An 11,880-nucleotide genomic window follows, 5' to 3' on the forward strand; every position below is an offset into this window, starting at 1 on the left:
TATTAACCATTATACTTGGTTTATAGGACAGTTAAAAAGGATATTTTAATAACATCGGCAGCATATCTGGTCATGGTAAGGGCTAAAGACAAGGGAATTACTTAGTGATAAAAATGGCCAGCCTCTGTCTCCTACCTAGCCTAGCTAATGGAGATAATAAAAGAACATGAGCTTCTGGAAGGGCCATTAGTCACTATGAGGCCTCAGAAAATGCTTCAGAAGGCAGTGTTATCAATTCAGCCCATCTTAGACCGTGACCACACAAGGACTGTTAATCTCTGCTGTGCTCTCATTTCAACTTGAAATAAAAGAACAACCTGGGACTGGGGATGTAGCTCAGTGGTTCTGCCTGCCTCACAAGTGCAAGGTCCCGATCCCCAATACAAACAAACAAAAAAAAAAACAACCTAAACACACACACACACACACACACACACACACAACAAAACAAAAGAATAACCTGTGTTTGGACAAGGTGTTTAAGCTTTTATTGTGAATGGTAACAGACTGGGGCCCTGAATCTAATTAACAAGTAGCCTAGATATACAAAGCATCCATTGGAAGACTCTGTTTTGGACAATTGTTCACAGCAAACAAGCTCAAACCAGAAGATACTGCTTGAAAATTACGAATTTAGTCAAGGTTGAAAGATACAAGAAGAGTGAAGTGTTTTGCACAAAGGAGATCTCATTGGTGATTCAGTAGAACTGATGCTTGCAGAATGCAGTCTCTTAAGGATTTTGTTCTGTTCCTTTGAGGCCATCATCACCACTGTCTGTTTAGCCGGGAGTTCCTTCCTTCCCCTTGAGAACCTGGAGCAGAATGTCTACCAACTTTTAAAAAAAATTAGAAAGAGTTCAGCAAACACATTTGTGATGTGGAAGTGTGACCCATTTCCAACCCGTGGTCAGCATCAGTGGGGACTTGATTAGGCAAATCTTGAGTCAACGTCAGTTTGACTGACTTGGGAACTGTGGAGAGGAGCTCGGCAAGCAATATGCCTTTGCAAAACCCCATAGAGTCTGAGCACCCAGTGTTTGAAAATCAATGATATTAATGTCCACTTTTTAAAGCATCTGCAGTTTGGAGGTCTTTTTGTTGTGTATTCTTAACTTGCCCCCTGATCTGATTACTCAGGCATGTTTTACCCAGTGTTGGAAGTCAAAAGTATTATCCCCAGGAATGTATTCCTAGAGTAATAGCTGAGAAGAGGAGGTGGAGTTTTATCCACTCTTGGCTTACTTTGGCAATGCTTCATGACAGCCATCAGACCCAGTTTCCAAACTTACACACTGCAGACATAGATTGTGAATGGTAGTAGTGTGGGGCATCTTGAGAAGAGGTGTCAATTTGGGTTTCTGCCAGAATTCTAAATTTATTGTGGTTTGCTTATTGTGGCTTCTGCTCCATTTAACTAAGACTGAAGAAAGAGTAGCTATAATTAAAAAAAAAAAAAACACAAAACTTCTTTGTTCCCCTATAGCAATAATTCCCCCAGTGAAATGAGAAACCAGAGCTTATTATCTTTTACCACACTAGAGTTTATTACTCTTCCCAGGATTCTCTTGCAATTCAGATTCCCCAACTTCCAAAATGGCTATTTGTTTCTAATAAAGGAACTACTGCTATTCTTAGGCAAATGGTTACCTGAGCTGTGACTCAACTGTTTGGAGCAGATGCTAATGAGCTCAGGGCTGGGGCTCATTTCCCACACTTGCCAATTAGCTTTGCTTTCCTCACCCAGCCCAGACAGCAACATTAAGGGCCTGCATTCTGCCCGGAGATGCCACCGTCCATTCTTCCAGTGGAGCCTCTGGTCAAGAAAATGCTAGGGTGTGGGGAACATCCATAAAGGCACTTCCCCCACCCAGCCCCAAATATCGAATTAAGAGGTATGGCTTAATTGAAGCAACGTAGAAACAAAAAAGATGTTTCCAGGTATAACTTTGGAAGATCAAGTTCCCAGAGTCAGAGATGGTTGGAGGTGGGGAGGAGCTGTGTTTGAGGTGGGAGCTGGCCTCACTCTTCCTTCATGGAAACCACTGGGTAACTGGAGAGTCATTAGTTCTTTGGTAGCACATGTTACCTTTTCTGTATGTGGGACTACTTCAGGAGCATTTTAAACATCGAGAAGCAAAACCTTCCTAATGCCTCATGCTGATTGCTGTGCTTTGACACTGAGGGGGTCCTTCAAAGTGTGGGCAAATTTATTCATCTACTTCCTTTCCAGAACACCCTCTCGAGTTCATTTCTCAACCCATCTTCTTTCTTCAAGTCTACTAAATAGAAGGAAAAACCTATGTCTTCAAGGAACAAGCAGTGGACTCAAATTACAAGATAACCCTAAGGACAATTGAAGCCTTCATTTTATCACAGAACAATCTACACACAGGATTATGCATTAGGCCCCAGAGTGGACCCGAACACCCTCTGTTACAGAAACCATGAGGCAGAAATTCCATTAACTTTAGGATGGAATCAAAGGGTCTATGCGAAGGGCACAAGTAAAAGGAAGATTAAGGTTAACCTTGAAACTTATTGGTCATTCTTGGTCATAAAGTCTCAGAGCCTGCATGTCATGATCAAGTAGTCCAGATTCAGTGCATATTCCCACACATCTCTCTGAATTAAGCATTATTGTCATCAAAACATGGGAAATGTTCAGAGTTTCTAACTACAGCTCTGAGAGGGTTGGCAACAGGATTTGGTGTTTTATTACTACAACGGGAGGGGACAGCATGTGTGGATAGTTTTTAATTTTTAAGACAAGTCCTTCAGCCTTTGAAAGCTCCTGCTGCTAATTCTGGCAATACTTGGCTAAGCTATTAAACTTCTCCCCAACTTTGAGAGATTTATGGATTTCTAATAGAACTATCGCTAGTTCTCCTTTCTGAATAAGAATTATGTTTCCAGTTCTCACAACTTCTTTCACTGAGACAGAATCTCCTAAGCAAGAGGAGTGATAAATTACTATCTTGGTCTTTGCAAAGAGTGAACTGTCAAGTTTGTTTTTCATGTTACTGGGAAACATGTCCAAAAGAATGGGGCCAATGTCTGTACTAACTGTTCTTGAAGTAGAATAAAATAGGATAGGCTTTCTAAACTCAAAAAAGAGAGAGAGAGAGAGAGAAGAAAAAATGACACATAAAGAGATAGAGTAGAAAGTAAGGCCTGACTTTAAAAAAGAAATCACCTCAATAAGGCACAAGTGTAAATACCGAATAGTTTCTCTGGTGTGTGTAATCTGCAATAATACGGGAGATTCTAATAAGATTACTGACATTTAGAAATGGGAAGAAAGGAGCTAAACGTGTAGGGAAGGTGGGATGGGTAGGGGAAGGGTAATAAGGGAAAAGAAAAAAGTGTGAGATAATGAAAAGATGGAAATAAAGTGTTTGTAGATAGGGAGGGGAGGAGGGGGTGAAGGGAGGGCAGGGACAAGGGGAAAAAATGAGAACCAAGACTTGTCATGTAGAGGTACAAGATCCCAACAATGAATGTAACTGTACTGTATCCCTAAAATGTACCAATAAACTCAATTAAAGCAGGGGGAAAATAAATAAAATAAAAAAGAAATCACCTCACACTGGAAGAAATATTGTCCTTTTTTGAGTAGTCATTCTCCTTACCTGCCCATTCAATCCATCCTATAATACTGCCACTCAGAGACCTGAGTTATATTCTTTCATCATTGTCTTTGAAACTTTGAATATCCTTCCCAATATGGGAAGTTTCTAATACTCAAGGAAGGATTTGAATTTTTCAAAAGATTTCCAAGACCAACAGAAACAAGTTTAGGGAATAAAGCAACTCAAACTGGTCACTACTGCTTGGTTCCAAAAATGGAATGTTATAGATTAATAACACAATTGTGCACGTTGGGAGGAAGTATTTTGTGAATGAGCCAGAAGAGCAAGCCTATTCAATGTGTGTAGAAGTTATTCTAGGGGACTTGTGGTGGCAATGAGAAATGAGAAACAAATGAGAAAGAAGTCTCTGTAATTAGATAGCCACCTAGAGGAACTCCAGGGACGCACTTTACCAAGAATAGCCATGAACTGGCAGGCAGGGTCTGAGAAGTCAGTCACAAGTTCACAGAGCCTTCAAAGCTTGTGATCCATCAACAAAGAAAGGGAGCTGATTACTGAACACTTGTACATAGGTGTGACAAGAGACGCAGTCGGGGCTTTGTATAAAGTTAGTACTTATTTCTGTAGCAGTTGCCTTAATCCAGATTTTCTTTCTCAATAAAAGCTACTGAAGGCTTTCTCTCTAGATATCTCATGCAACAATTTAGCTTTTAGTTTGCATTTGGCATAGAGAATCCTCAGGAGACATGGGTAGCAAAGCAGCCTTCCTCCAGAGAAGCTGGCAGAGACTTGGCAAAGCCAGCTCCAAGGCTCTGCAAAGTGACATTGATCAAAGAGCTAAACACCATGAAAGACTGAGCCAGAGGGGTTTCCAAGCTGTGGAAATGATGAGCATTATTATTTACTGCCAGAAACAATGAGAAGGAAGGCCTGCTAGTGCTAGATACAGGTATTCTGCATGTTTAAGATCAATGAGGACCACTCCCTGGAGATCCTGCAGGCACAGACTGTCTGAGGCAGACTGAGCATGGGCTTTTGCCCTGATTTCACTGATGAAAAGTTCTGGGACTGTTTTCAGTTTCCTTATCTCTAAAATAGGCTGTAGCTCAGTGACAGAGCATGTGCTTAGCATGTGGAAGGGCCTGGGTTCAATACCAGGATGAGAGAGGATAAAATCTTCCTAGTAACAACATAGTGAGCATAAACAAACAAAAAAGAGATAAACTGCTTACTTGGAGTATACTAAACATTCAGTAAAACTAGCCATTATTATTATTATTATTATCACTGAAATTATGTTTACCTTTTATTGTACATTCCACAGAAATTTCTTTAAAGTTAGTGATAATTACTTCATTTTTAGTCATCTTGCATTCTTCCTATAAAACGTATCCTCACCTTTGTTTTACTTACTTTACATCTAAACATTGCTAGAGTTTAGTGGTAGTATTTTTCCCCTATCCTCTATATAATTATATTCAGGGCAAATCAGTTGAGTCCAGATGTATTCATCAAACTTTGAAATATTAGATTGAAATCTGAGCCAGGTAATCTTGGAGCAAATGAACAGTAAGAAATACTTCTTTGCATATAAACAGGAATACTCTCTCTTAAAATGTCTGTGAATAGGCTCTTCCTGCCACTGGTGCTTATCAAAACTAAATACATCTGTAGTCTGATAGGGATTTACTCAAATATAATTCATAGCTTCACTATCAAAATATTCTGGTAAGGCTCACAATGCATAACTTCAAATAAACACAATTGCTAATAAAACTATAAAACTCCTACACTAGATCTTAGAAACAACAACCTGTTTATGTATTAAGAGGGGCAGTAATCTATTACATCAAGAAGAAAACAGTGTGGAAATTGTCTACTAGTTTGCTTACCATGCATTGGTGTTGGCCTATATGGTAGCTATGAAGACATGTATGAACAATTTTATATTCCCCTAGTCAACCTTCCTCCCTTTCCAAATGTCCTCAAATACTTGCCACCCCACTTCCCAAATATGTTTGATGTCACTGTTGCCTGTTTCACCTACATCTTTAAAGTCGCTGCTATCCTCTGTGTCCCAAGTGGGCTGGTGGTTGCTTAAGGGCTTGAGTTGAGGAGGCCAATGACTTCTGTTTCCCTTTGCTTCTATGAGGCCCAGCAAACTCCCTGTAGCTTCTTCCCCATGAATGTCTTCCCTTAGTTGCTTCTCCAGGCTGTCTCCCTGAAGCCCATGCGGGGACTCACCTGTGCTTTTTTTTCCCATTAAATGTCCTGTAAAAAACAAGAACAAACCAGAATGCCACAAATTTAACCAAGGAGAATGAATGAAGAAGAAATACCTATTACATAGTATTTGTGCTGCTTCCTTTTAAATGCAAAATAAATAGCAGTTTATGATTAAGAGTTAGTTCGTACAGGGCAGGAATTTTGCTCTGATCATAATGAGCAGTGAGCTAGGCAGAATTCACAAGTGTACCCCAGGGACCGTGGGTTTGGTTCCAGCTCCTCTACTAACTAGCTAGGTAGCCTCAGCCAAGTAGCCTAGCATCCCCAGTCTTTAATTTTCTCAACTGTAAAATGAATTGGGTGGGCTAGATTAAATCTAAGGAAGCTTCCAGATCTAAAATTCTATAACCAATTCTGTGGTTACTGACTTCTGTTCCCAAATGAAAGATGGAATTTAAACATCTTTCTCAGTCAATTGTGAATTGCTGCTGAAAATAAGAGTGTTTGTGTTTTTCTTTGTGTGATTAAAAAAAAAAGCATTGCTTTTCCCTTCTCTGTAATACAAATATACTAAAGGAATTTTTCATTTAAACTTTCTCTCAGAATTTTTGCTGAGATTGAACCTAGGAAATGTCACCAAGAAATTATGGTTTGTTAAGAGTGTAATGAAAAACAAGTTGAAAACAAGTTCTGACTAACACTTGCCAGCCACATAATGCAGAAATTTATCTTGGATGTGTGTGAATAGCCAGTGGAGTTTCTTGGTGGCTCCAAGGAAGTGTACTTACCGTATTAAAAAAATGAAAGCTGATGGTATGGAGACCATAGCACTGAAAACATGTGTGCAATATAGGGCCACAAGTGGGTATAGAATCCAAATTTTGCATTCTTAACACTTTAGCCCATTGCTTAAACATACTTACATTATTTGACTTTCTTCAGTTGGTTTTCCCCCATGCTTCTGAAGTTGGGTTTTATTGCACTTTGAAATTTCTAATATCAAACAAAACTTTGATGCTTTTGGTTTAAAGCACACAAGGGAAAGATCTTTGTGATTGCTCCACAGACTGGCATTAGCAGTGTTTAAGGAAAACATCACAGAAATAATATTTAGAAGATCTTCAGCCTCTTAAAATTGAAGGGGGCCCTTTCCCAGCACCTCTGTCTGCCAACAAAGAAGTCTTTATCATCTTTTTGTTGCTGTCTTATGTCCTGCAATTGACAGTTAACAGAATGTTTAAATGTGGATTGTTTCATTTGATCCACACCATAGTAGTTTTCTCCAAAATAGGTTTGGTGAAAATGAGTCTTGCCAGAGTTGACACAGATATAAACAAAGGACTGAAATCAGCTTAGAGCCCAAATTCTAGTATATTATACTATTTCAAAGTGTATTTTAACTTCCGAAGACTGCAAGGAAGCAACAACATACCATGCTTCAGTCTCTCTTGTGTTATAAATGGAATAGGGATTGTACATTGCTGTATCTTATCTCATTCTGTGACTCATAAAAATTAATTCTGTGAGTACTGGGGAACATTCAAATGAGATTCTGAATGTGAGCACTTGCCAAGTAACTAGGACATGACATGTCCTACCATTGCAAGGTGCTATGGAGGAAACTCTCCATGCTGAAGGACTGGAATTCTGAATGGCTGGCTCTTCTAGGTGTGGTCAACTAGTGGACTTAGTCTATCCACTAAATAACCTTGCATTCGGCCCCAGTGGTGATTCCATTGCACGACTTCCCAGGAGGCACTGAAGCATCTGCTTCATTTATGTGGAGGAAATGGAAGCACGGTGATTGGAAGGCAGGACTAGAAGAACCTTGATGCTCCCAGCAATGACCTCTGTCGCTCTTGTCCTCTCTAATTTGCTTATCATTGAGTTAAGGTGCTGGGAGTGAGAGAGGAGTTACTGCCGAAGAAGCAAAGAAGTGATGAAGACATTTCTGCAGATGAGGACTCATTTTTGTCATCCTTGAATACATGTGTGGGTTTTTCTCTAGTGAAAGGATAACATTATTGCCCAGTTCTGTGATTTATTTAATAAAGATCCTTGTGACATTGGACTTAATTTCATGACTTGCCCGATGGGTGTGTGTGGTGTTGAACCTTCCAGCCCTAGTTACAAACTGGTTAACAAGGAAAGCGTGCCATCTATAACACTCCAAGGAAGTACACATTGCCTAGTTCCTATTTCACTTTTAAGCTGACTACTATCATCCAAAGCATTGTCTCCATGGCAACGTGGATGCCATACCCACTTTCCCTCTTCTCCCATCATCATCTGTTGCGTGTCCATATATATAAAAAAAAAATGGAGATCTCAGCATAGACAAAAGACAGACTCCAGAAAAACAAAATCTTGCTCTGGTGGTATGTGGGGGGAGGGAGCCTCTCTCTGTTTTAACCATTTAAAGATACCACCGAAGGGGAGACTTGAAACATCAATGGGTTTCCTTAAAGCCAAAACCAAAACATTATCCTAACATAAGCAGGGATGCATCAAGATCTAGGTAAAAGGGTTGAATACTTCTAGGCACTGCTTTTCCTGGAGTCACACTCCCCACTCTCGCCCTCTCAGCGCTGAGGATTGAACTTGAGGCCCAGGAGAGCTAGGCAAGTGCTACACCACTGAGCTACCCTCAGCCCTAGAGCTATACTTTCAACTCAGTTTTGTTTTCTGAGGCAGCACTTCCAAGGCAAGCCATTCTGTGACTGAATACTAGTGTTTCCTAATTCAGCCTTCTGGGACATGCTCCATACCACAGTGAGAGCCGCAGCTAGGAGCATTTCAGGGGAGCAGAGAGAACAGTCACCAGTGTTAGTGTTTACATGTATTTTCTTTGCGCAAGCAAAGCACTTCTGTGAACATCGGGCCACGTAGGGATTTGTTATGTTTTCAAGCTCTCAACTCATTTGCCTTTGCTGCACCGTGCTCCTCTCAGCTGGAAGAAGCAATTCACTTAACAAGCCGGCACATGTGTGCTGCCAGCTTCCTTGTGGACAGGAACATGTCTGTTAGTTTTACGTTAGTAAAACACCTGACCTGGAGAGGGTAGGTATTGTTTTGACATAATTGAAAGCTAAATTTGAAATCTATCAGCCTTGAGAATGCATACCCTGAGCAAACTTCTCAAGCACAGTGTATGTAGCCTTAGGCTGAAATGTGACTTCCTTCCTCTCTCCCTTGCTCTTGCTCAATCCCACAGCCAGCAAAGGGAGGAAAAGGAAATAGTGTGCATATAAGAATAAATTTCAAAATGGTATTTGGGAATGCCACTGGATGATATGCTTTTGGGTTAGATATGCCAAGTACTACACTAAAGGGGAAATAAATGAAGATGTCCTTAAACACCTGAGCTCCAGATGTGCTCCAGAACATCAGCAAGTTGGGGTCGGCTTGGCTTGTATCAGAAATAATCTGACGCTGGCTTTCCAGATAACTCTGGTGTCCTCCTTTTGGCCTGCAATGGTTACCTAATAGTGAACCATTTTCATATAAAAATAGATGAGAAAAAAAAGTTGGCTGTCTCATCCACCCTTCCTGCTCACTCACTGGCTGGTGGCTGGACTAGATGATATGGTCACTAGGTTTAGGGTACCAGAATCCCTTTTTATCATTAATTTCAAGTTTGAGTTCTTTGACACCTTCTCAGTATCCTCATTCTGAAAATACAGGGGTTCTTAGCTTCCCCCGTGCCTACCTCTTCACAACAGGCTCCTGGACTCTTGACTGCCCTGAGAGCCCAAATCCTAGGGCCCCTGGGATTCCCAAGACTTGCCAGCTGACACTTCTAGCAGCTACTGAAATTATTGTATTGCAACCCAGCATTCTCCCTTCTCTGACAAAGTACATATAACACAAAGAAGCCCTGAAAGCAATTCTAGTTCCAACCCTTCCCCAAAACTCTTCTCAAAGTGGCACGGAGAACCTGTGAATCAGTCGCTTCTTGAGTTAATAAGTACCTTTCCAACACACTTTCCCTGCTTCTAAGTAGATGGTTAAGAAAATAGTCCTACACACACACACACACACACACACACACACACACACACACACACACACACAATCTCTTTAGGGGTGGGTTAGCTTCCCGGGAATGTTGGAGCTGTTGCATTTGCCTGGTTGGAAGGAGGTCCGTGGACTTTGGACCCTTTGCGTTTGTCCCTGGCTATTCTTGCGGAGGGCAAGAGGCCCGCACTGCGGGTGACGTCGGGAGAGGGCGATACTTCCAGTCGGCCAGTGAGTGGCATCTCAGTTGCAGGACCACTCTAGGCGCCAACGCTGCGCTTCCCTAGAATCGCACAGAGCCTCCACCCACACCCCGCACCCAGGCGCTGGGGTCTTCACTACCCGGGTACTGGAGGCCCGACTAGGGAACCTCCAAGCCCGTGCCTGGAGAGCAAGACTTGTTGGCAGAGGAAATGGGAAAAAGCCAGGGAAGAGTAGGAAGTCCTGAGTCTAAAGACGCGGAGAAAAAGCTGGGATTCAGGGAACAGAGAGGCTAGGATGAGCAGGAGAGCGGTGCGCGATTCCTGAAGCGCAGAGCGCGCTGGCTGAAAAAGGGGTTGGGGGCGGTGGTAGAAGGATGGACAAGGGTAGGAATTTCCCTGCGAGGGGAAGAGAAATGAGAAAACCCAGGAGAGCCACAAACGCAGGCGAGATTCAGGCACCGGCAGCTGACCGGATTTGAAACCCAGGATGGTAGCGATGCTCCCCAAGTCCTCACACCTGTGGCTCTGCCCGGCGCAGTCGCGCAGCAGATGCCAGCCGGGGGCGATTGGAGTAGAAATGGCCGGGCTTCACCGGGGCTCCGAGACACACACCAGAGACCTCACTCCCCAAAGTCGCTCAAGAAAAGACAGGGTAGACACTAGGTGGACAAAAGCAGGTACTGGGTAGGTGCGGGTGGGTACTGGGAGGGCGATCTGCCCTCAAGCTCGGGTTTGTCTGGAGACCTGCGCGCCGGCTGGGATGCCCTGCCCTGGGGAAAACAAGGTGCGCACAGAAGCGAAGCGAGCGGGAAGCGATCAAGCGACCAGAGCCACAGGCTTCTCGGAGTGGGAAGGGTGGGGTGGAGCGCTGGGAGATTGCCGTAGGTGTTTCTGCAGCAGGTTCGGAGCAAACTCAAACCCCAGAGCCAGGCTGAGAGGTGGGGAGACAGGTCCCCTGTGGCTGGCTGAGCCCTCGGTGCACGAGAGCGAGCGGCTCTCACCGCCAGGACACTCACCCACCGCCCAGTGGTTGCCGCGCGGGTACATCTTGGCCAGCACTGTCCCTCCGCCCTCCGGCACCGGGGCGGCTGGCCCCCGGGACGCTTGGCAAAGGACCAGCGCCAGCAGGACCAGCGGAAGCTCGGGGCCGCGCATGATCCCGGCGGAAGCCCTCGGAGCGCCGCGGCGAGGCTGGGTGAGGCTGGGTAACGAGTGCGTTCTCCTGGCGGAGCAGCGACGGGAGGACCCGACCTGGGAGCAGCTCCACCACTGCCTCCGCCGTCCGCGCCACTGCTGTAGCCTGCACTCGGGTCCCGACTTTATATACAAGCCCCGGTGCGGGGAGGGGCTGGGGGGCTCTTCCAACGCGGACCAGAGCTCTCTGACGTCTCCGTACAGAGCCCGGCGCCGGACGCCTGGCCCGGGAAATCATCCATCTTCCTGCGAGTGATGATAGGCTGAGTGTACAGCGGTCCCTCTCCCCTTCCCTCGTGGTCCCGTCCGAGTTCCCCACATCGGATTAATTCCTCCCATCCTCGACGCCTTGGTTCCAGCCTAATTTAGTGAACTCCTTCCTCTCCAGCTGCACCCCAGTGCCTTCCATGTTGGAACCCACAAAAATGACCTGGGGTGGGGGCTGATCTCAGGGTGTAAAAGGGGCGCGTGCCGAGGATGGATGCTTTGGGGCTGCGTTTTGCCAGAAGGGTTTGGAACCGTGATTACCACGTATTTTTGATGTTCCGGATCTCCCGCCTCCGAGGCCCACTTCCTGGAGACTTGTCTCCCTCTTGCAGATTTCCACCCCCAACCCCATGCACCTGCCCCATCTTTCAGAGCCCCCCCCC

The 11,880-nt window shown here is 44.3% G+C and overlaps 1 protein-coding gene across 2 annotated transcripts; it reads right to left on the reverse strand.

The window, feature by feature from the left end:
• Positions 1–470: 470 nt before the first annotated feature.
• On the reverse strand, positions 471–11,521 carry Grp (gastrin releasing peptide). 2 transcript variants are annotated; one of them, XM_010603376.2, is made up of 3 exons: positions 11,053–11,521; positions 5,638–5,861; positions 471–833 (listed from the first exon to the last, which is right to left on the reverse strand). In XM_010603376.2, exons 1-3 carry the CDS (start codon positions 11,189–11,191, stop codon positions 780–782), a joined length of 417 nt encoding a protein of 138 aa, XP_010601678.1. In that variant the 5' UTR covers positions 11,192–11,521; the 3' UTR covers positions 471–779. The 2 variants fall into 2 exon arrangements, with proteins under 2 accessions (XP_010601678.1, XP_010601679.1); XM_010603377.2 differs by having other exon boundaries at positions 5,619–5,861.
• Between the last annotated feature and the right edge of the window lie 359 nt (positions 11,522–11,880).

Source organism: Fukomys damarensis, unplaced genomic scaffold (assembly GCF_012274545.1).
Source record: "Fukomys damarensis isolate Sample0158 unplaced genomic scaffold, DMR_v1.0_HiC HiC_scaffold_30, whole genome shotgun sequence".
NCBI lineage: Eukaryota > Metazoa > Chordata > Mammalia > Rodentia > Bathyergidae > Fukomys > Fukomys damarensis.

Coding starts and splice junctions, on each gene's coding strand:
- Grp (XM_010603377.2), bottom strand. CDS start 11,191: ATGCGCGGCCCCGAGCTTCCGCTGGTCCTGCTGGCGCTGGTCCTTTGC. Junction 5,862..11,052: donor CGGCAACCACTGGGCGGTGG/GTGAGTGTCCTG, acceptor TGTTTTTTACAG/GACATTTAATGGGAAAAAAA. Junction 834..5,618: donor TGTAGGTGAAACAGGCAACA/GTGACATCAAAC, acceptor TTTTTTTAAAAG/TTGGTAGACATTCTGCTCCA.